General features: G+C 33.5%; 2 protein-coding genes across 3 annotated transcripts; one reads left to right on the top strand and one right to left on the bottom strand.

The window, feature by feature from the left end:
• The first annotated feature begins 348 nt into the window (after positions 1-348).
• Positions 349-2,912, top strand: LOC127095014 (uncharacterized). The gene is made up of 3 exons (XM_051033765.1): positions 349-476; positions 1,288-2,363; positions 2,443-2,912. Exons 2-3 carry the CDS (start codon positions 1,292-1,294, stop codon positions 2,910-2,912), a joined length of 1,542 nt encoding a protein of 513 aa, XP_050889722.1. The 5' UTR covers positions 349-476; positions 1,288-1,291.
• A 978-nt stretch (positions 2,913-3,890) lies between these two features.
• Positions 3,891-7,090, bottom strand: LOC127097517 (BTB/POZ domain-containing protein At3g19850). Of its 2 annotated transcripts, none has more exons than XM_051036016.1 (4): positions 6,940-7,090; positions 6,774-6,847; positions 5,485-6,636; positions 3,891-4,338 (listed from the first exon to the last, which is right to left on the bottom strand). In XM_051036016.1, the coding sequence occupies exons 2-4, from the start codon at positions 6,834-6,836 to the stop codon at positions 3,991-3,993; spliced, it is 1,563 nt and encodes a 520-aa protein (XP_050891973.1). In that variant the 5' UTR covers positions 6,837-6,847; positions 6,940-7,090; the 3' UTR covers positions 3,891-3,990. The 2 variants fall into 2 exon arrangements, with proteins under 2 accessions (XP_050891973.1, XP_050891974.1); XM_051036017.1 differs by having other exon boundaries at positions 5,485-6,652; positions 6,940-6,998.
• Positions 7,091-25,644: the final 18,554 nt, after the last annotated feature.

A 25,644-nucleotide genomic window follows, 5' to 3' on the forward strand; every position in this document is an offset into this window, starting at 1 on the left:
GGACTGGTATGTAGCGAAAAAACGTTTAAATATCCTAAATGACCCCTTAAACAATTTTGCTTTTTTTTTTGTTTGAAAAGTGGTTTGTATGATATATATTTTGAAGAGATGGTCATTAAATGAATTATTTAAAAAATGGTATTTAAAAAAATCGATAATAGAAGTTGATTTTATGTTAATTGAAGTATTTTTAAAAATACAAATATGTTTAAAGATATAAAGTTACATTGTTGTTTAAACATTTCAGATGTTTTGATTTTAAACATAATCCTTAATTTGAAAGTTAAAACTAGCGGATTCAATACTCTATAAACAATTTAGGGTATGTTTGGATTGACTTCTTGAAGCCCCAAACTCACGTTTTATTCCTTTAAACTTAAAAGTGGTCTTATTTTCTTGTTTGGGTTTTTTCTCCAAAATCAATTCTACTCTCCTAGAAGCAATTCCAATAGAAGCTACAATTCCTAGCTTTTGAGGTTAGCAAGAATCAATTCTGCATTTATGATATTTTGGTTCTTACAATTTTCCTTCATTGCCCTCTTTAATTTCTTTTCAACTGTTTCTTCTATTTTCAAAGCTACCATACTCTCTACTTTCCAATTTTCTGCTTTGTATTAATTCCTTCATTACTCTCTTTGCTTTGTATTAATGAATTTGGTAAACCAAATTTGATTAATTTATTACCTTCAAGTCTATATATACACCATCATCTCTTACAACCAAAAATACAAGGAAAAATTCTACTCCAAGAATAAGGTAATCTCATAATTTTGTTCTATAATGGTTGTATTTTGTAATTCTTCTGCAACTGATATGAATATGAGAAGAAACAATTGTTTTTTTTTTTCGCTCACCTAAATGCATTCTAAGTGTTTGATAAAATGCCTCTTAGAATTTATTTTGTTCAATATTAAACTATAGTGTTGATATACTGCTTATGTTTTCAAACTGCTATTGTTTATATACTAGTTTATGTTCAAATGCATTCTAATGTTTATACTATAATATTTATATATTGCAAATACATTCTAATGTTTATATACTATAGTGCTTATATACTTTCATGAGCTAGTTTTTTACGGCTAGTTAATTTTTTCCTGCAATGCAACTTTAGTGCTGCTACTTTAGTGTTGATATACTTCATGAGTTTGTGTAATTTCATATGGCAGCCTATAATGCTGCTACTTGTATTATGAGTGAAATTTTGTTGCCATATCATGTTAAAATCATTTTCTACTCACACATTATTGTTAGTGTTGATGTGTGTTTGTAACTTTGTGTACATAGTATTATGACTACAAAGAGAAAAATTCATGTTGATGAAATTCAAAGATATAAAGCTAGTTGGACGGATCTTAAAGTTAACGAAATATTCATTCAAGCATGTATGGATCAAGTTACGAAAGGTGAGCGCATTGGAACTAGCTTTACCAAGACGGGTTGGAAAAGCATTGTTTCTCAATTTAATGGATCATCCGGGAGAAATTATGACAAGACAAAATTGAAGAATAGATATGATAGCTTGAGAAAGGAATGGAGAGCATGGTTTAATTTATTTGGAAAAGTTACCGGAATGGGGTGGGATAGTGAGAAGAATTCATTTGATGCACCGGACGAGTGGTGGGAGAAAAAACAATTGGAAAATCCTCTATATGGAAAATTTAGAGAGAAAGGACTTCCATTTGCTAATCAACTAACCACACTTTTCAAGGATGTGGTGGCTAATGGTGAGTATGCTTGGGCACCTTCAAGTGGTATATTGCCCGATGAGGATTGTGGTAACGATGTTGATGACTTAGTTGTTATGAGATGTTATGAGATGTTTCGAATGGAAAAACATATTTTTAATTTGATATGCACTAAACTAGTTGAGCATGGTTTAAAGTCTTCTAAAAGAATGGGAGTTGAAGAAATGGTTGCAATGTTTTTAGTTGTTGTTGGACATGGGGTAGGTAATAGAATGATTCAAGAAAGGTTTCAACACTCAGGGGAGACTGTTACTAGACATTTTCATCGGGTACTTCGTGCTTGTCTTAAGTTGTCTATGAAATATATTAAACCTGAAGATCCTACATTTCATGATTGTCATTCAAAAATAAAAAATGATCAACGTTATTGGCCTTTTTTCAAGAATGCTATAGGAGCAATTGATGGTACTCATGTGTCATGTGTAATTAATGCCAACGAGCAAACCAGGTATATTGGAAGAAAGGGATATCCTACACAAAATATAATGGTTGTATGTGATTGGAATATGTGTTTCACTTTTGTATTAGCCGGTTGGGAAGGTACTGCCCATGATGCACGTGTTTTTGACCAAGCTCTCACAAATGTGAACCTTAATTTTCCACACCCTCCTCCTGGTTTGTTCTTTTTATTACTACTAATGATTTTTTTTATAATATTTGACTTCACTTTTAAATGATTAATTTATTTTTATAGGTAAGTATTATTTGGTAGATTCTGGCTATCCAACACCAATAGGATACATTGGTCCCTACAGATGTGAACGTTATCACCTTCCTGATTTTAGGCGTTCTAACGGGTTCGCAAATAATAATGAAGTATTTAATTATTATCACTCAAGTTTAAGGTGCACAATAGAAAGAACTTTTGGAGTATGGAAGAACAGATTTGCAATTTTGCGTTGTATGCCCAAGTTCAAATTTCAGACGCAGGTTCAAATAGTCGTCGCAACAATGACCATTCACAACTTTATTAGAAGGAATGCAGAAATTGATGTTGATTTTAATCTTTATGAAGATGAAAATACAACCATTCACCATGATGATTACCATATATCGCCTAACTTAGATCAATCACAAGTTTTAAATGTCGCTTCATCATTAGAGATGGATCACGTTCGCGACTCAATTCGCAATAAAATTATAGAGTACAAGTTAAAAACTTAATATTGTTATAAATTAGTACTATATTTCAATTTAAATTAGTATTGTAATAATATTTTAGTGTTATGTTGCATTTCAAATTTTATTATATATTTGTAATTTTTATTATGTTTAAATATTATTAATTTTGTCTTTTTTATTTATGTGTTTAACCATGTCCATTTTGGTAATTATACATTCAAAATCAATTTTGATAAAAATCATCCAAACAACATTAATTGATAACAATCACTTTTACATAAATGTATCCAAACATAAATCAATTCTGTTAAACTCAATTCTGTTAAAATCAATTCTACCAAACTCAATTCTATCAAAATCAATTTTGTTCACCGCCAATCCAAACACACACTCAGTCTTCAAAATAGTAAATTGACTTAGTTAGGATGAGTTTATTTTATTTTATTTATTAACATAAGTTTTGTATATTGTTAAAAATATTTTAGTAAAATAATTTGTATTTTTAATTTTTTTTTTATAAACTCTTCAATATAACTTGGAATATATATAAAAATATTTTAAATTTATTTTATCTTTTATTTTAAATATTTATACAAACATTTATTTTTATAAGTTGTTTTTAGATATTGATTTTTTGTTTTTGTTTTTAGTTTTCCAATTTTTTTTTTAAATTCCATTTTTAATTGTTCAAAAAATTTATTTTAAAGAATAGTTCTCTTATAATAACTTGGAATATATATATAAGTTGTTTAAATAATGTATTTAGTCAGTTTATAGACTAAATACATTAATTATTTAATAAATTTAAAAAATAAGTTGACTCTTATATAAATGAACGAAGATAGCATAATATAAATGACTCGTTAAATAGAAATAAGATGAAATGCATCCGAAAGAATCTAAATTATTTTATTATTTTTTTTATCAAATATTAAATATTACTAGTTTGTTAGAAGATTTTTTTTTATTAACAATAAGGATTGAACCCTTTGTACAAAAAAAAAACTAATTCAAGTGGTCTAATATTGAAGAAATCTTGTATACTATCTCAAAATATATGTTGGATAGTGATAAACCCAAAAAGGACAATCACAAAATGTTGTCACATTTTAAAGAAGTTCTATACATTAAAACCATTGAATTTGGACATTTGAACCTTCATTTCCTTGCACAATTTCTCCAATTCCTTCACTCTCCATTGCATGTTCTCTAGATTCATTCTCACATCTTCTTTCTCTTCCAAGAACCCATCTTTGTCATCTTCACAATACAAAATGATTTCACTTTCATAATTTGCATATTCACATGATGGAACACTTCTTTGTTGTGAAATAAGAGCTTGCATTGCAATCCTTGGAGGTATTCTTTGGTTCTTGGCTAGTTCTTTGGAAACTTCAAAGGTGAGTTTGTTGTAATTAAGACATCCACATAATCTTGAACTCTCCTCAAATTCAATCATTGGATGAGACTGCAATTAATTGTGTCAGAAAGTTTGTGATTTTAAGGCAAGGTTGGAAGTCAAAACTTTAGCTTTTGGAATTTTGTGTTTAAATATTGACACGTGGCATGTAAAGATTTGTTACCTATTAGGCAGGGCAGTTTACCTTATCTTAGGTTTTTGTTGTGTTCTAAGATTGAATGCTCATGACACATAATATGACAATGACATAAAAGAAAAGGAGGTAATTTTGGTTTGTTAGTCCTTATGTTTTCTGATTCTTTTTATTTATTTAAAATATATACTAATTAAATACTTCCTCTTCCCATGTCTCAAATTAGTTATATTAGAATTATAACACAACATATAATTTGAGATAATTTTTTTTTTAATTTTATAAAATGACTTATAATTTAGGATAGAATAGTAAAGATCAGAGAATGTATTGTCAAAGTTTCGAAAGTTAATCTAAAAAATAAGTTAAATACTTTATAAGTATGCACAAAACAAAGGAATGTCTCGTCAAAGGGTAAAACAGTCAGATTTGTTGGGCTCCATTTGACCCACCATTTTTAAGGGTTTTAGTTAAATTTTGTGTCCTACCCCTCTATTTTGTCTCTTCTACTACATTTTTTTACGACTTTGACAAATGCAAACATTAATAAGATGGACATGATTTTTATTATCATTTTTAGGCGAGTAGTGTTTGCCACGTCTGTCTCACCCTATTTTTTGGCGAAATAAATCAAGATTTTAGATCCGACTCTTCTATTATACCTATACCTGCTCCATTGGACTTCAATTTAAATGAACCGGTCTTAAACAAAATATACATATTTGTTTGTCACCTCTATTCATTCTTGGTAAATTTCATGTACAATGTGTTTTAAAAGTAAATATCAACTTTGACTAACCTACCGACTTATCTGTCACAATTTTTCATGCAATTTAAAATAGAAAATAAAAAACTATAGCCAAAATCTCTCTCATCCTTGAATTATTAAAACTATATTCTCTATCCATTAGATTCATAGCTTATGATTCAAGAACATAAGTGATTTGAAATAATCATCTTAGATAAATTTAGACAAGTCAATCTAAATATACTTTCATATAATTGTTTAGGAAGAAAGTAATGCAAAAGGGTAGAAAAAAAAATAAGAACATGAAACTCACCTCAAGATAGATGTCAATGGCTCTATAAACTCCATCAAAGCAATCCCTAGCAAAACCAGGCAGACACTCTACAACTTCTAAGAACTTAGAGATCTTAAGTTTCTGATCAGCTGATATTTCAATTAAATACTTGTCAATCAATCCACCAACTTTTCTCACTTTCACCACATCACATCCATTGATTTCAACAAATACTTTAACCAACCTTATCACAAAACTAACATCATAGTAAAGTCCATTATCATGTCCACAAACTAATAGATCATCCAATGTTGCATTCTCAAACATTCCACCAATCAATTTCTCAATTTCCATTCTACAATCTTCACTTATTCCAAACTTTGATAAAATCCTCAACACACAAAAAAGTCCTCTACATGAAAAATTCTTGCTACCAACTTTTATCACTCCATAAGCAGCTGTTTCTCCAAGACTACTATTTTTGTAACTTGGTGTAACTTTTTTCAAATAATGAAGCAAAAATCTTGTGACAATTAAATTTTTATTATCACTTTTATAAGCTCCAATTCCTTGAAGAAACTTCTCAATTATCTTTGGTGGTAAAGTAGCCAAATCATCAAACCACCATGTTTTGTTGTGAAAAGTTAAATTCTTTCTCGATCCGACCTGAATCTCGGTCCAATCTAAAACATTTATCTTCGGAGAACAAACTCGGGTTGAAAAAGAGATTCTCTTTGGAAAATTATTTTCCGGAGACGACAATGACGACGACGAAGACGACGAAGCGATGAAACTCAAATCAGAATTTTGAACCAACTTTGCAACTAGTACAAAAATAATCTTCTCCAAAAAACCATAGCTATTTGCATATGTAAAAAATTTCTCACATTCACAACTCTTGAGACTTACTATTATTTCATTCCATTTCCAATAATAGACATCATCAAGAAATGTTTGTGTTTGTTGTAAGAGATTGTTGGTGAAAATTTCTTCATTCATTTCAAGATAAAGAGCACAAGAGTAAAGGCTAAGAACATTGGACACATTGATGAAGATTTTTCCATTGTTGTAACAAAATTTCAAAGCTAACTCAAATCCATATGGCCCTCCAGGAAAATCATTGATATGAAGTATTCTCTTTTCACCATTTAATATTTTCTTCAATTTTCCACAATATTTTGATATCAAGTTCTGCAAAATAAATGAACTAGATTTACCTCAAGACATATATTGGATCTTCATTTTTCTACTTCTTTTAATTTAACAATACTAGAGATGAAAAGAAAATAAAGAACAATAGTAAAATCCTTAGAATATATATTATATACCTTGTTTATAAGGAATATTTCCTCATCATTAATGTGGATTTGCAAGTCACAGAACTTTGACATAGATGCTACCTCTGCATTGAACAAAAATAGATGAACTTGTTTTTTGGTGTCAAAAATGGAAATGATTATATATATATAAATATGCAAAGTATGAAAATTTTACCCTATTAATGTGCTAAGATAGTTCTTCATTGTTTTTATATGGAAACGAGTGCTTCATGTCAAGTATCCATCTAACAAGTTGTGAACCGCAGGTTTCAGTTAAAGTTACTCAGTAACTAGTTGCCTAGATCTAATAATTATTTTGTCCCATCCCATATTTAGATTGTCTTTAATTTATTATTTTTTTAATATAATATTTTGGTTTATATCTACGTTGAATATGATTTTTTTAATAGTAAAACAAATTATATATATATATATATATATAAAAAAATTAGAAATAAAAGTTACAAAAAGAATCTACACAAGAACAATAAACTAAGCTAAAGCTCATGTCAAAATAACAAATAAAAGAGCAAAATGTTAGAACAACATAAAGAGTAAAACAAGTCAACCAAATCAACAATCCGATATATCATGCAGTCACGAGTGTCGCATCTTCAAAAATACGATCATTCGCGATGGTCGTGGAAAAAATGATTTGAAAAGAATCGCCACTGAATTTTATTTATTCCAATTGAGGAAAAAGAAAATATCGATAAAATCCTTAAAATAGAAGATGGTCGTCACAACCAAATTCAGGGTTCGGGAGTCGATTACACAAGGGAAATATATTAGCACCCCTCACGTTCGTTGTACTCAACGAGAATCTTTTAGTTAAACTTGTGATTGAATGTTAGCTTATGTTAATTGTTTTCTTTAAATGATAAAATGTACAAGAGAAAAAAAGGGGTCGCAAAAATGTTTTTATTATGGTGTTTGACAAGATTGTTAGTCTTACTCCTACGTATTCTCAGGTACAATGAAGAACTCAAAGCTTCATAGTTCGGGGTGCTACGGTTTGTTGATTTGTTTGTTTTAGTGAACAAGTGTTTAGATCGCATTCTAACGGTTAAACGTTATTTTTGCTCGCAATTGGAGACTTAAAGCGTTTGTTTGTATTCGCATTAAAATGAACTAAACAGTGTTCTTTTTGAAAATGTTTTGATCGCACGAGGGCGAGAAAAAGAGTTTTGATGTGTTGGGTATTTTGGTGGATGATGATTACTCGGATAGTCGAGTAAGGGAACTCGTACCCAAATAATCGAGGAGAGAAATGGAAGACTCTAGACCATCTCCCTTTTCATTCTTAATTGCGAAAGAATTTATATGGTGTTAGGATATTTTGAATGAACGACAAATACTCAAAAGGTCATGTAAGGGAACTCGTATCCAACTATTCGGGGAATGGAATATAAGGCTCTAGACCACTTCCTTTTTCGTTTAAGGTATTGTAAAAATGATTTGGATTTGCTTGGATTAGGAATGTTTAAGAGATGACAATTGTTTGAATATTCGAGTAAGGGAGCTTAACCCAAACAATTGAGGAGAGGAATCAAAGACTCGAAACCATCCTCCTTTTCATCTCTAAATGAAATGGTGTTTTAAGTATAATTAAGTATCTTAGTTTAATTTGGATAAAATACTCGATATAAATTGAGGTTTTAATTTGCACTTGATACGAAAATGAATTTAGAAATGATTTTGAAAAATGTACTTGATGTTGATCAACCACATTTGATTTTAGTATTTTTGAAAGGTTAATTTTAATAGTTATTTTGTCTTTTTAGATTAACAATGATGCATCAACTAAAAGGGGGGGGGGGGGGGGGGGGGGGGGGGGGGGCACAGGGGTGTGCTGAGCAATCAAGGGGTGTGAGGAGACTTCATCTTCCCCAACCCCACATTTAGTTACTAATCTCGTAGTAACAAAAGTGGAGGAAAATAGTTACAACGAAAACGTAAAAACACGATAACTTTCTCAAATTTTCATGAAATTAAACAAATAAGTAATGAAAATTTATCTACTCGATCTCACGAACATAATGGTATATTCAAAATCAGAAAATAAATAACAACAAAAAATTGAAAATCAACAAAATGTAACATCATATATTTGTTTGATTTGACCATTTTATCCACCCTCATGACAAACGAGCTATGCGTTCATGCTCGGGGTGATGTTGGAAAGTTATTGGATACATTATTTATGTAAAAATATATCAATTTGCATTTGACCATTTTTTATCATAGAAGTTCAAGAACACTTTAAACTATTGATTTTGAAATCAATTGAGTTTCCATACAAAATGGTGATTATTGAGGTACTAAATAAATAAAGCAAAAGTAGAAATACAATAGAATTAAATAAAGAACAAGCATAAGAGTCATTTAAACAATGACAAAAATCGCTTTTGCTTATGGAGATTAAAGAACAATTTTCAACTCTTGATTTAAAATCAATTGAATTTTCATGCAAAATGGTGATGATTAAGGTACTAAATAAATAAAGCAAAAGTAAAAATGTAATAGAATTAAATAAAGAACATGCATAGGATCCATTTAAACAACAACAAATCACTTTTGCTTATGGAGGTTTAAGAACACTTTTCAACTCTTGATTTACAATCAATTGAGTTTCCATGCAAAATGGTGATGATTAAAACACTAAATAAGTAAAGCAAGAGTAAAAATGCTATAGAATTAAATAAAGAACAAACATAAGAGCCTACTTATTCAATAAAAAGAAAGAAATGACTTGAAAGAAAGTGGAGAGAAAAAGGAAGAGAGTTTTGACTTAGTTTTTGTGAATGATTGGTGGTGTGATTTGTGAATGGCAATGATTTTATTTATAAGCTCTAAAAAGGGTAGTTTAGGAATTATGTAAAGAGTGTGAGTGCCTTCTAGAAACTTATTTAATTAAATAGTGAATAATAATGTAATATATACATGAAATAATGATGTAATATATGCATGGAATAATTATGTAATAAAAGAGAGATACTTTGAGTCTTCTAGAAACATTTATTCTTCTTTTATGAGGCATGCAAATGATTAATAAAATTCAAATGGATATTTTGATGATAAATCAAATGATCATGAATTTATTCTTAAAAATGCATAATAAAAAAAATGCAATTTTAGTCAATTTTTTCAACATTTAAAATATTGACTTTATCTTGACTTTTTTATTATATATGCATAAATGAGAGATAGTTAATACTAAATAACCCAAATTTTGTCCTTTGAAATGTAGAGATGAAATGCAGAGATAAAATACAGTGATGAAATGCAGAGACGAAATGCAATGAAGTTAAGAAAACGAGTTTATCGGGATAGAATATTGGACCAATATCAATCCTCGAGTTGATACTAATCAAACTACGCAGACTGTCATCACCAAAAGGATAAGGGTAACATCACAATGACCAATATCTCTATCACCAAAAGGATGATGTTTAAACCGGATTCAACGATCGCCATCACCCAAAGGATGATGGTTAGATAATAACTTCAAAGATCGTCATCACCAAAATGATAGTGGTAACATAATAATGACAAAGATAGCCATCACCAAAAGGATAATGGTAAGACCAAAATGACTTTAAAGATCGCCATCACCAAAAGGATGATGGTAAGATCAAAAACAACATCGAGATCACCAAAAGGATGATGGTTAAACAAACTTGAAAGATTTCTATTACGAAAAGGATAATGGTTATCACTAAAAGGATGATGATTAATTCACAATGACTTCAAAGATCGTTGACACCAAAAGTATGAAGTTAAGATCAAACAACAAGACTTGTTATCACCAAAATAATGATAGTAAGACCAAAAGGATTGCAAAGATCACCATCACTAAAAATATGATGGTTAGACCAAAGCTTCAAGGATCGTCGACACCAAAAGGATAACGGTAAGATCAAATAACAAAACTTGCTATCACCAAAATGATGATAATAAGTACACAACTTCAATTATCACCATCATCAAAAGCATGAAGGTAAGATCAATAACAATGCTTGATATCACCAAAAGGATGATAATAAGACCATAACTTCAACGATCACCAAAAGGACGATGGTTAGATAATACTAACAAAGATTTGACATAACCAAAAGGATGATGGCCATAACCAAACTTTAAGAATCACCATCACCAAAAGGATGATGGTTAGATTATAATGACACATATCTCCATCACCAAAAGGATGATGACCAAACCAAGACTTCAAAGATAACCATCACCAAAAGGATGATGGTTATCACAATAAAGCTTGCCATTAACGGTAAGCCACAAAGATTTCAAAGATCACCATTACCAAAAAGGATGATGGTTAGATCACAACTTCAAAGGTTATCAAAAGAATGATAGGAATTACCAATTCTAAAAAAATTTCCACCATAAAAAGGATGATGACCATCACCAAAAAAATGATGATTAGATTAATGAGTAAGGGACTATCATCAAAAGGACGATAATAAAAGATTTATTGGGGAATGGGATTATCAACAAAATGCCAATTGAACAAACTTGATGGGGTAATATTGAAACATCAATGGGTAAGACTTTCTTGGGGATATCATTAACAAAAGTTTGAAGAAAAGGATTCATTGTGAAACTTCATCCTTACTAACAAAAGATTGAAGGGAAATATTCACTAAAAGATATAATTCCTATCAACAAAAGGTTGAAGGAAGCAAACTCGCTGAGGAATGCCCAATAAGAAAAAAATGCAGGATGGGAACTCACTCAGAGAAATACCGCTGACTTAGTTAAGGATAACATGATCAACAACAAAAAGTTGAAGGAAGAAACTCAATAGGTAACACCCAATGAGAAAACAACGCATGGTAGGAACTCACTCAGAGAAAATACAGTTGACTTAATTGAGGATTGACCTGGATACTTATGATTAACCCTAGATCCTGATTCGTGTTATGTGCGCTTGTTTTTTGTATGGTATTCCACCTTAGTGGAAATACCCTGCATGCACTGATGTAGGGATGCAACTGCTGGGGATATTTTTCATGTAGGAATACAAGTGATTGACATAATTTTATATAATGTCTCATCTTAGCCGAAATGTTATGTATGCAGTGATGCATGATATATATATATATATATATATATATATATATATATATATATATATATATATATATATATATATATATATATATATATATATATATATATATATATATATATATATATATATATATATATATATATATATTGTTTAAACTTCTCTTTTCGGAGGGAACGTTCTTCACGAAATGATGCATGTGATGCATGTTTGAATGCAAATAAATGATTGGATGTTTTGGATTGGTCTCCCTTTTTCGAAGGTGAGATATTTTCTGGATACCAATGTCAATTGGATTTGGTTTTATGATGATGCCAACAATGCGGACTTAGGTTTTTTTTGGTAGTTTCCAATATGAATTGGACTTTTGTTGGTGAAAGGATTTGATTTCCCGACACTCGATCTTTAACGATGCGATGATCAGAGGATACAGTCATGGATGCTCTTAGTGCCCCAAGTTTGATACGTTGCTGATAGATTGCATCTTTTTGTTCCTGAGAAAACCTCAACTTCCTTGACCGATATCCCATGACAGCTAGCTAATGACTTTATGAGTGTAGCGACGTGATCAATGCATGACGATTGTGCTTTTACTCTACCCTAAGACTTCTTGCTAGGGGATTATATGAAGTTGTACTAGCTTGATCTCTTGTTTGAAACCAACAGTTACTATTGTCTGGCACGGTATGCTTGGTCAACTTGTAAGTATGAAGGGAACTTTCCTCTTTACAACTTGTCTTGCCCCTGTTTGTAGGCTATTTGAAAGAGTTTTCCTCGGAAGGAAGTTTTGCGAACGATTGAGATGATTTTCCCTAGTGACTAACTCTTGTAGTTTTCCCCATGATTAAACGGATTTTAGATTAGTTTTCCTTTCATAGAACGACCTTTGGAAGGTGCTCTTCACTGTGATCTCGAGGTAATTTGCCCCTTCCTGAGCCTTGAAGAGATTTTCCCCAGATTGACTGGATATTGGAATTATTTTCTTCCCTGATCAACTGTTTCTTAGGGATTTGTTTCAGACTGACCAATTCTCAGGTCAACATAGTCATTGGATGCCATGCCCCTGATCCATATGGTTATGAGGTGGTGTTGATTTGAGTCAGCACCAACAAATATTCAAGTTCCTATCTGACTGCTTCTTTTTAATTTCCTTGATGCTAAGTGCTGACTTGCAGTTAAAATTGTTCATTCAAAAATAGTAACTTTAATGTGATGCTCATGCAGGTTTTAGAAAATATTATTTATTGGAATGATGTGATTATGTGTGATAGATGGACCATAGTCCAAATGCAGTGATGATTTAGCAAGTGTGTGAAAGATACAGCGAGAATATGATAGCAATACAGAAGATTAGCAAATTTCAAGGAGTCAGTTTGTGCAACTTTGCTGTAGTATGCTTTCAGAATAAACCTTGCTTCAATTAGGTCTTTTGAGGGTTGTAATGTGGTCTGGTTCATGGTTTGTGAAACAAAGGATATAAGGCTAATATTTGTTTTAACCCACCCCTTATTCGTGATGATCTCCAATCCTACGTTCAGTTAATTCAACATACGCTTTCAACTTCCAAAAGAGTTTCACACTATAAAGATGAAGATTTAAGATTTTCTTGGAATGACAGTCACCTTATTTTGTTTTTGTCATGGATGTCGGTGGCCCTTTGATTTTGATATGGTGGTCACTGAATTTTTTTTGGTTTTTTTTTGCTGAGGATTTAACGACCTCTTTTATTTGATTTTTTTTTCTCTTCGATCCCTAATTTTTGCCTGGACTGCTTTTGAAACTTTTAGTCCACTAGGATTGCTCTAATTTTTTCCTAAGTCGCCTCTTTGGGGGAGTTCGCTTAGCGAGCTTATTTTTTTCCCGATTTTACTGAAGGGATGTGACTACCACGTCTTTGGTCATTGAAGAACAACCATCATAAATTTTTGGATTTTTCATGACTCCTTCGACACTTCAGGACGTATGCGAAGAATATCACGTGGTTGATCCCCAAATAGGATGTATCATCTTGTAATTCGAATGCATAGTCGGATTAAATGAACACTACCCTGCCTCGGGTTAATCATAAGGGTTTTTTAGATTCAAAAGAAACTCCTACTTTTAGGCTCGAAGTGGTTAACTAGGGACTAACTCCTTATCTCTCCAAGGTTTGGGGATTTGAAATAATGAATGTACATCATTAGTGGAATTTTATCCAAAAGCATACCATTAGCAATTATGGGTATTTTGTTTTCGTCATTCTCCCTCCAATTTTGCTAAAATAATAGTATGATAAAGAAAGTAAAATGGAGAAGTATGTGTTTGTGCTTTACATTAAATGAGAAAAGATGAGTGAATATGAAAAGACTGATTCAAAACATGCATAATCATTTCATTAATAATACAAAATACAAATAACAATGCTTAAAGCAAATAATACTTAGATAAAGAAGAGCAAAATACAAGAATGCAAAAATGGTAATATGGCTTAATGATTGCCTTCATTGAGGAACTGAGTTTTCCTTTCTAAATATGATGTCGGACTAGCTTTGTTGCAAATCGTTCTTCTTGTTCAGGCCGGTATGATGGTTCTCTTCGGCAACCCCTTCAATGGAATTTACTAATGACCCTGCATGCGCCAGCATGGGGTTTGTTGCAACATTTGAGCTAATTGGCATGAAGGAGACTGCCTTACAATCAATTAGGTCTTGAACTTTGTGTTTCAAAGCCTTGTAGTTCTCCATTGTGTGCCCTGGGGGAACCCATATGATACTCATAGTGAGCATTGGCATCATAGCCTGTTGGATAAGGGGGAATCACATGCCTTAACTCTTTCAAGGTAACTGATCCACCTTTTAGTTGATAAGGAAGGATCTGGTTATATGGTACTAACAGAGGATTAAAATGTCTTTCTGGCCTCCTTACCTTCTACTGGTTAGGTTGACGCTATTGTGGAATGTGTGTATGCTGATTTCGGTGTTGTTGTTGATACCCTTGTGGTTGATATGGATGTTGTTGCTGGTAACCCGTCTATTGATATGGTTGTTGCTGGTAAACCGACTGTTTATATGGTTGTTGCTGTTTAAATGGGTGTTGATATGGCGTGGGTGCGATGGGAGAAACTTGATGGTAAGGTGCGGGAACGTGTGGCTGAGATATATTTCTCCCTCCTCCCATTATGGCATTGGTCTGACCTTCTGCCTTTTTCAAGAAGTTAGAGTATGGTTTCTTCCCTCCACTTGAGGCAATGGAAGGACATGCCAGCTTCCCCTTCATCACTTGACTCTCAATTTGTTGGCGAACAGAAACAACCTTGGAGAATGTTGGAAAGCTGGATCCCACAATCTTCTTGATATACTGGGTATGAAGAGTCCCCATAAACAAGTCTATAAGTACCTTATCAAGACGAGGAGGATGGGCACGAGTTGCGAGCTCTCTCCACCACTAGGCATATCCTGTAAATGACCATTATTCCAAATGTAATGATGATTTAGCAAGTATCTGAAAGATACAACGAGAATATGATATCAATACAGAAGATTAGTAAATTTCAAGGAGTCAGTTTGCGCAACCTTGTTGTAGTATGATTTCAGAATAAACCTTGCTTCAATTAGGTCTTTTGAGGGTTGTAATGTGGCTTGGTTCATGGTTTGTGAAACAAAGCATATAAGGCTCAAATTTGTTTTAACCCATCCCTTATTCGTGATGATCTCCAGTCCTACGTTCGGTTAATTCAACATACGCTTTCAACTTCCAAAAGAGTTTCACACTGTAAAGATGAAGATTTAAGATTTTCTTGGAATGACAGTCACCTTAATTTGTTTTTGTCATGGATGTCGGTGGCCCTTTAATTTTGATATGGTAGTCATTGAATCTTATTTATTTATTTTTTGCTGAGGATTTAACGACCTCTTTTATTTGATTTTTTTTCTCTTCGATCCCTAATTTTTGCCTGGACTGCTTTTGAAGCTTTTAGTCCACTGGGATTGCCCTAATTTTTTCCTAAGTCGACTCTTTGGGGGCGTTCGCTTAGCGAGCTTTTTTTTATTTTTTCGATTTTGCTGAAGGGTTGTGACTGCCATGTCTTTAGTCATTGAAGAACAACCATCATAACTTTTTGGATTTTTCATGACTCCTTCAACACTTCAGGATATATGCAAAGAATATCACGTGGTTGATCCCCAAATGGGATGTATCATCTTGTAATTTGAGTGCGTGGCCAAATTAAATGAACACTACCCTGCCCCAGGTTAATCATAAGGGTTTTTTAGATTAAAAAAGATCATACTTCTAGGCTTGAAGTGGTTAACTAGGGACTAACTCCTTATCTCTCCAAGGTTTGGGGATTTGAAACAATACATGTACATCATTAGTAGGATTTTATCCAAAAGCATACCATTAGCAATTATGGGTATTTTGTTTTCGTCATTCTCCCTCCAATTTTGCTAAAACAATAGTATGATAAAGAAAGTGAAGTGGAGAAGTACGTGTTTTTGCTTTGCAATAAATGAGAAAAGATGAGTGAATATGAAAAGACTGATTCAAAACATGCATAATCATTTCATTAATAATACAAAATACAAATAACAATGCTTAAAGAAAATAACACTTAGATAAAGAAGAGTAAAATACAAGAATGCAAAAATGGTAATATGGCTTAATGATTGCCTTCATTGAGGAACTGAGTTTTCCTTTCTAAATTCGATGTCAGACTAGCTTTGTTGGAAATCACTCTGCTTGTTCAGGCCGGTATGATGCTTCTCTTCGGCAACCCTTTCAATGGAATTTACTAACGACCCTGCATGCACCGACATGGGGTTTGTTGCAACATTTGGGCTAGTTGGCATGAAGGAGACTACCTTACATTCAATTAGGTCTTGAACTTTGTGTTTCAAAGCATTGTAATTCTCCACTGTATGCCCTGGGGATCCCCTATGATACTCATAGTGAGAATTGACATCATAGCCTGTTGGATAAGGGGGAATCACATGCGTTAACTCTTTCAAGGTAATTGATCCACCTTTTAGCAGATAAGGAAGAATTTGGCTGTATGGTACTGATAGAGGATTAAAATGTCTTTCTGGCCTGCTTACCCTTTACTGGTTAGGTTGACGCTATTGTGGAATGTGTTTCTGTTGATTTCGGTGTTGTTTGATAACGCGAAAATATATCGTATATTTGCCTTGATTTACACTAAAAAATCGTACCACTTTCATTTATATTCCGACTATTCCGCAAGTGTTCGAGTTATTTTTGCAGGTATTTCAATTCCCATGTTTAAATGAGCAAAGTATCGAAAAGGAAGGAAAAGAAGAAGAAACAGAAGAGAAAACAGCAGAAAAGCAGAAAATACAAATCATGTGCATGTGACGACCGTCACAAACCCTGTCACGACCGTCATGCCCTGGGTGTCACGATTGTCACAGGCCCACCACGACTGTCACAAGGCCAAAAGCAGGGTATTGAATTTGTCAACAGAAGTGATCCACACGCCCATATTTCTCGTTCCTCAGCCCACTTTCCCGTGAATTTCTCACTCAACCAAGTCACCCTTCTTTCTCTCAACTGCCAAGACCAAATGGAGAATATAAAAGGATGGAAGTTGGAAACCTACGGGGACTCTTGATTTTCCTCCCTAAATCCATCTTTCAAGATTTTTCTCTGCATTTATTTTCCACAACAATTTTGTTTTCTATTTATTTTTCTTCAGCAACATTGTTTTCTTTTACCACAATTTATTTACCGTTCCGTTCAGAGCTTTGATTTTCCCTTTCCCTTTCCGTTTTTCATTTAGCCAAAGTGGTAGTTTCCTACACCGAGGAACTACTGCAATTTATTTAATTTAGTTTAAGCAATTATTTCGAAGAAGCAGAATCCTACCGACCTATGGAGGACTGCTCAAGTACTTCAAGATTCGGCATATTCGATTAATCCAATTTCCAGGTTTTTATCTGTAGCGGGGTATTCGTTACCATTAGAGATATTGACTAAATCCAAGGTAAACCATACAAGTCGAGTCGCCACCGCACTTCTATTTATCCAAAGGAATGGTTAGAAAGCGAACAAAAACCTAATAGTTTTAACAAAAACTAGTAAAAGAAACAGAGATCTGGGTAAGGGGGTTGGTTATGTAATGGGAAGGTGTTAGGCACCCAAAACATCCTAGGTACTCCTAGGGAGCCCTTTTCATACTTGTTGCAAAGGTTGTTGTCTTGTGAAAAATTTATTTGTGCAAACATGATTGAAGAGATGAGAAGAGAATATACAAGTTTATTTACAATTTATTTGGATGGATAAACCCATTGCCTACGTACCATCTTATAAAAAAGATTAGGATCAAAACCTCGTAGTTCGGGGAAAAAATCTCAAAATGAGTTGGTGAATTGATTGGTCCAAAAGCCTTAAGGTCTTTTGTTATCAAACGGAGAAAACTCAACCAAACCACAAATCCACCATGTGAGGATAGCTTCAACATGCTAGTGAGGGGTTAACCCTATAATAAGCATGGAAGACTCATTGTCCATCACTAAGGATATAGGTGAGTATTACATCTACCACAAAGATAGCTCAAACCTAATAGCTAAAGGTTATGAAAGATTTGATTAAGAAGGTGGCCATTGGAACCACAAAAGAAATTTGAATGGGTTGTATTTACCAATTAGAAGTATGTACAAAAAATGGTCAAAGTTGACTTAAGGATTCAATTCAAAATAAGTATTATGAAAAGAAGGTTTGAAGATCAAAAGCATAAGGCTTAGGTTTCTAATGTTGAAAACAAATGTTAAATGTTTGCACAAAAGTTTTGGCTTGGGTTAGAGTGGAGGGAAGAAGGAGAATGGCTAAGTTCTAAGCAAAAGCAAAAAGGTAAAGGAAAAGAAATGAACCACACAAGGAGTTCCTCTCTTGAGATCATATTGATGATCCAAGTAGCTCCCATCCTTTGGAATAAGCAACCACAAAGTATAAGCAATCAATCAAGTCTCACAAGAGATCCTCAATGTGTCTTGTATCTTTCACTTGATATGAACATGGCAATGATCCTCCAATTAAGCTCAAATGGAAACTCCTAGCACAAAAGCACACACATAAAAAGTTTCATGAAGTAAAACAAGAATGGACAAGAGAGAGTTTAGAGACTTGGTTCTTCTAGTCCATCTTCACCATTAAGATCCTTTTACTCCAATCTTGCATAAGGAAAGGTCCTAAGATCTAAGTCCAATTCTCCATTTCTTTGCATAGGGAAAGTCCTAGAAACTAAGTCCATTTCTTTGCATTTCTCCATAACAATCAAATCAAAGGAACACAAGCACAATAATATATACACAATTATGTGCTCAAATGAGCAAAAGGCAAATGACATTAACATAAACATGGGCTCAAATGAGCAAAGAGAAAAAGCAAATGAGTAATATGTGCAAGAATTGTAAATTGCATAAAAGTAAATTGCATAAAGTAAATGTTAATTGTCAATAGTTAGTGTTAGTAGTTAGTGTGCCATAAGGCAAATTTAGCGCTATGTTAAGCAATCGTAATTGGACTTATGTAGAAGTCACAACTATCTGAGGCCGGTCAATAATAATGTAGGCAACAAACACAAGTGAGGAGTCTTGATTAGTGAAACAAGTCCCAACAACTTGCCATGCCAAAAAAGGAGAAGAGAATTGATCTTATATTGGTTTAAGCCTTTTGCATGATTTAAAAGACAACCTATCCTTAATGCAAAGCCATTCACTTGATCAATTGATCAAGATGAATTAGATTTGAATCAAGGAAGGTTAAATCCCTCTAATCAATGCTAACTTATCAACCTTCAACTCATTGATCAAAAAGAAAAAGAAGAAGAAGAAGAAGAAGATGAATTATGGAGAATGGAAATGGCAAAATTAAAGTGCATTCAATGAAACCTCATGTACCAATCCTCATATGTTGACCAATAACATTGAAAGTCAAGGTCAAACAATCAAAAACAGAAGTGAGATGAAGATTGGAAGTCAAGAAAAGAATAAAATATTTTTGGCATTTTTTAATATTAAAAATAAACTTGAATTAAAATATTAAAGAAAGGTCAAACTTCAAAATCACTTCAAATCAACCTTGAAAGGTCCAAGTGATTTATCCTAAATTCAACAAGGTCAAACAAAGTTTGACAAAAAATTTCAGCATTTTTAAAGGTCAGAAACTATTTTTAATCAATTAAAAGTGAATAAAAATAACCTAATTGAACTAAAATCTCAAATAAATCTCAAATCAATTCAAAAATTGATGAGAATATTTTTCATAGATCCATCATCATTCAAATAGGTTAGGAAAAATATTTTTGTATTTTTTGAATATCAAAAACTATTTAAAATTTATTAAAAATAACCAGAAAAGAGAAAATTCATAAAAAATATCAAATGACAAAATAAAAAATATTAAAAATCAGAAATAGAAACTAGAAATTATTTGGAAAATAATGCAATTGGTCCCATAATTTTTGGATTAAAAATGAGAGAGATATGATTTTTTGAAATAAAAGGAATTTAAGAAAATAAAAACAGAAATTACAAAAAATGCAAAAAAAGGAGGAGAGTTGGATCTGAGCTCATTAATTGAGCTGGCAGATCACACGCTCCTAAGGCGCGCGCTTATGGTGGTCTCTGGTCAATGCGTGCGTATGGGAAAGAATTAAAAGTCATAACAATGAATGATCCTGATTGAATCTGGAAAATGGATCAAACGGTCCAGATTTAAACTGGAGCTGATGAAGTCACCGGAGCCACCGTCTTCTCCGGTGAGCTTCCAGATTTCGGCCAAAATGTAGAAACTCAAAAGGCAACCAAAACATGCGATCTATACATCAATAGAAAGCTGGGATGATGTACATCATCCCTATACCATCCATTTTCATTCTAGATCTCTATGATTTGAGAAATCAGAAGTTGAAAAATCTGGTGTTCATCATGAACTCAATGAATTGCAAAAATTAAAAGCATAAATATGATGCCTCTATTGAGAGGACTTCAGCCAACACAAAATCACAGCCAATAGGTCAAAGGATTAGGAGAATCGAAGAAAATACCAGTTGGAGTGTGAGCTTGAGTTCTGGTGATTTGAGCTTGAAACCTTGCTTGCTTTATCAAAACAGAAGTTCAATGAAGTGTATGGTGAAGGTCTAGAAGCACTAGATCTAAGAATACAACCAGATGAAGCTGAATTCTAGATCTGAAAATTTTAAGAGAAATGAAACTTGCTTCTTTAGTGATGGTTAGGGAAGGATTTCAGCAGCATTTCAGGTTGAAAATTGGGTGTCATTTGAATGAGTATGGCAAGGTATTTATAGCTGGAGCTGATGCCAAATGAGAAGAAACTCGTGTGCATGAAGCTTTGGGTCCTCCATGCATGGGCCTGTACAGGCGCATGTGAGGCCCAAAAGCTGATAGATTTGCAAGCTGATAGCACAATGAATTGATTTGGACGTGTAATTTGCCTTGCAATAGCTTGCATTTCAAGATTCAATGTGAATTTCACAATTGGTCACAAATATTCAGCTCTTCGAAAGTCACTCATGAAAAATCCAAACATAAGCATATGAGTAATGGTTGGAAAGGTCTTGATGTAAGGAACAATTGTTATGTTGGGAAAAAATTCATTTGGAGTGTGGAAATTTATGAAATTGGAGTTTAAAGTGTGATGTGCAAAACATGTCAATGCAAGGTTTCTAAAATTGGCCAATTTTCAAGCCCCTCTGTTTTGATGATGAAAGCTTCACATGGAAAAACCTCCAACATCAAAGTTGTAGATATTTTAAAGACAATCAAAATGGACTTAACTTTTGCATCATTTGGATTTTTTATGAAAGAGTTATGGGCACTTGAAGTTGGACTTTTTTGACTTTTAATGCCTTTGGTCAAAAACGACCTATAATGTCTTTCATTATCACATGTATTTTCTTTGAGATTTTGAAATTTGTTAAACATAAAACTTGAAGTAGACATCTTAAAATTTCCAATGCATTTGATCCCACCTCAAAATCATAAAAAATGAATGAGTTATGTTCTTGGGAAGTTGACCCAAAATTAGGGTTTCAGTCAAAATGACCTATAATGTATTGGAATGGATGATGACCTTCCAAGCTTCAAATAAATTTTTGATGAACATGAAAGTTGTTCATATTGTCCTTAAGAACATGTTTTATTTTAGGGTCATATCCATTTGACCAACACATCAAAAGTTAGGTCTCAGTGCATTTCAAAATAGTCAGATGAATTGACTGATCAACTTCTCAAGTCCATAACTCATATCCTGATGAATTGATGATTGAGGATGATCAAATAAGTTCAAATATGAATGAAATGATGAATTAAAGAACTTCCCTTGATTGCATTTGACCATGGGCTAAGGTTGCTTCATGAGCAAGGCATTGTAGTGCACAGATGAATTAGGGTTTCCTTGAAGAACAAGACCTCAAACCCTTGGACTTGATTTGATCAAAATGATGAATTAAGATGCTAGGGAGGAATATTTGATGGATGAGAGCTTTGGGAACCATTACCATGCTTGCTTTCATCTTTTCTTGGCCATATTATTGCACAAAGGATCTCCTAGAAGCTTTGGACCTTGTGATTGCTCAAACTACAAACAAAAGATGTTAGTGCCATATTTTTGTGCTTTTGGTTAATAAAATGGGAAAAACAATGATATACAATTCAAGCATGCTTGGTGATCTCAAACCACTTCACAAGGAGTCCCACCCAAAGGCAAGGGACCAAGATGCTCAATGATCCTTGAGGCTATGCAAATGTAATGTTATGATGCCATGAGGGATCTTAGGGACAAAATTGGGGTCTTACATTATCCAATTATTATTGTTATTTATTTATTATTATTATAATCATGTTTGCTTTATTGTTAATCTGTTTATGTTCATCTGTGTTTGCGTTATTTAACATGTCCGACTAAACTACCGGTATCGGTATGTAAACAATTTAATCAGACGGGATCTAATAATAATCGGTGTAAAACTTCTTTTCTCAAACAATATTTCTGGCTGTGGTTTTTAATTTAAATTTAATTAACTTTTTTATGAGAGTGAGAAGCTATTTAATACGGCTTTGCCACGAGAGTGGGAAATTAACTAAGGTGAGAACTGACAATCGCGAGAGCGTGAGGGTTGAACTGGATAGTAAAAACTAGGCATTGATTTTAAAAACAGCGAGAGCACTTTAAAAGCAATTAGAACTTATTCATTTTCAAAAAGTATTTTTAACTTCAAATGGGACAGCGAGAGCATACTTTCTGACTTAAAAGTATAGTCAGAGTCAATAATCATGAGAGTGTGAGATAAAGCCTTTTAAATAAGTATTTTCTATTGAAAGATATTTGGTACTTAAAATATACACTGGTGAATTATCGAATCCCTGACGATTAATGCATTGCATACTGATATCTCGCTATTAATATTTTCTTAAAACTTAACTTCCTTTAGATTTAATTTTTGTTCAATCAAACCTCTAAAAATCATCTCATTAGCTAAACATAGTAACGTCGATATCATTAGTTTGACCATCGGTCCCTGTGGGTTCGATATCTTTTAAGACTAAAACGACCAGACTGTGCACTTGCAGTCAAGTACCCGATAGACTATATTTTATATACAGTCACAAGACGTATCAAGTTTTTGGCGTGGTTGCCGGGGACCTGATTTAGTCAAATAGTGCGATTCTTTTGTTGTGCAGTATAGACTAAGGTAAAAACTAATTTCCTTTCCCTTATTTCCCCGATTGTATGGCAAGTACTCGCTCACAAGGAGAAAACTTAGCACCACCAATCGCAGAATTAGAGCGTTTCTTATATTTAAGACGCCGAATACTAGAGTGGAATGTGCGAAATCAGTAGCCTTGACCATGTCCATGCAAAGGTAGATGCCCTTGTTTAAAAGTTAGACAACTTGACCATACCACCTGCAACCACCGTGGCTATTGTGACTCCAAACTGTGAGTTATGTGGAACTCTTGGACACACAGCACGAGAATGTCAGATATTGGCAGGAGTCCCCACCGATCAAGTAAATTACGCATAAGGAAATCATTATTCGCATACCTACAACCCAGGTTGGAAAAATCATCCTAACTTTTCGTATAAGAATAACAACGCCTTGTATGCACCTGGCCAAGCACCCGCTGTTCCACCTGGATACCAAAAGCCAGCTAATAATGCTCTTAACATGCCTAGGAAGTCCAACCTTGAACTAATGATGGAAAGCTTCATAGCTACCCAAGACCAAACAAACAAAGACTTCTTGAACCAAAACATACATACTAGTGAGCAACTTAAACAATTAGCGAGCAAAGTAGACGCCTTAGCCACCCACAACAAAATGCTTGAAACACAAATTTCACAAGTGGCTCAACAACAAGCATTTACAGCTGCTCCCGCTGGCACATTTCCTGGACAACCACAACCTAATCCAAAAGGACATGCAAATTTCGTTATATTGAGGAGTGGAAAAGAACTAGACGGACCCGTAGATCCAAGACTCCAAAATCCTGCCATGTACCAAAAACCTGACAAAACAACAACTGAGAAGGTAAGTGAACCGAAGGAGAAGGAAGATAATACCCAAGAGGCCGAAGAGAAAGAAAAACCTTATGTGCCTCCACCACCTTATAAATCACCCATTCCGTATCCTCAAAGACTCGCAAATTCTAAAACTGTAGGGCAATTTAAGAAATTTGTTGAACTTCTGAAGCAACTGAATATTACAATTCCCTTTATAGAAGCCATCACACAAATGCCCTCATATTTCAAATTTCTTAAAGAGATCCTATCCAATAAGAAAAAGATCGAGGATAATGAAATAGTTACACTTACTGCTGAGTGTAGTGCAATAATCCAAAATAACATGCCTCCCAAACTAAAAGACCCAGGTAGTTTCTCCATACCCTGTGTCATTGGAAAGTTCGTCATAGACAAAGCTCTATGTGACTTAGGAGCCAACATTGGTGTAATGCCCTTAACCATCTGTAAAAGGCTCAACATGGGAGAACTAAGACCAACCAAGATGTCTGTTCAACTAGCTGACCGCTCAATCAAATATCATGTTGGTATACTAGAGAATATCCCAGTGCGTGTAGGACAATTCTACATTCCTACAGACTTCATAATCATGGACATCAAAGAAGATGCCAGTACACCTATTATATTAGGAAGGCCATTCTTAGCTACCGTCGAAGCCATAATAGACGTGAAAAGAGGTAAGCTAACATTCGAAGTTGGAGAAGAAAAGGTTGAATTCATCTTGACACAATTCTTACAAGCGCCAACTATAGACGATGCATGTTATCTACTTGATGTCACAGACGAGTGCCTAAGAGAGATGGAGATGCAAGAAACCACATATTCTGATATAATGAAAATCCAAATCCCTCCAATCTTTGAAGATGATAATTGGCGTGAACCATACCAAAATGACAGTCTAAGAGAATGCTTAACACTTACACCCAACCACATGCCATGCCCGAAGAAACCAGACTTAGAATTAAAAACACTACCAAAGAACCTAAGATACGAATTCCTAGACACTGAACTCAAAATACCAGTAATAGTCAACGCTGACTTAGGACAGATGGAAACTGAAAAGTTACTAGATGTTTTAAGAAAATATCCAACTGCGTTAGGCTACAACATTGCTGACCTAAAAGGAATAAGTTCTTCTATTTGTATGCATCGCATTATGCTAGAGGAAGATTGTAAAACCTCTAGAGAACACCAGAGAAGGATCAACCCAATCATAAGTACTGTAGTCAAGGATGAATTAAAGAAGTTATTAGATGC

The sequence above is a fragment of the Lathyrus oleraceus genome, chromosome 6, assembly GCF_024323335.1.
Source record: "Lathyrus oleraceus cultivar Zhongwan6 chromosome 6, CAAS_Psat_ZW6_1.0, whole genome shotgun sequence".
Lineage (NCBI taxonomy): Eukaryota > Viridiplantae > Streptophyta > Magnoliopsida > Fabales > Fabaceae > Lathyrus > Lathyrus oleraceus.

Bases quoted from the DNA above. Each gene is read 5' to 3' on its own strand.
- LOC127095014 (XM_051033765.1), top strand. From the start codon at position 1,292: ATGACTACAAAGAGAAAAATTCATGTTGATGAAATTCAAAGATATAAA. The intron at 2,364-2,442 runs GTTTGTTCTTTT...TTATTTTTATAG, and splicing joins TTTTCCACACCCTCCTCCTG to GTAAGTATTATTTGGTAGAT.
- LOC127097517 (XM_051036016.1), bottom strand. From the start codon at position 6,836: ATGTCAAAGTTCTGTGACTTGCAAATCCACATTAATGATGAGGAAATA. The intron at 6,637-6,773 runs GTATATAATATA...TTTATTTTGCAG, and splicing joins AAATATTCCTTATAAACAAG to AACTTGATATCAAAATATTG. The intron at 4,339-5,484 runs GTGAGTTTCATG...AATTAATTGCAG, and splicing joins CCATTGACATCTATCTTGAG to TCTCATCCAATGATTGAATT.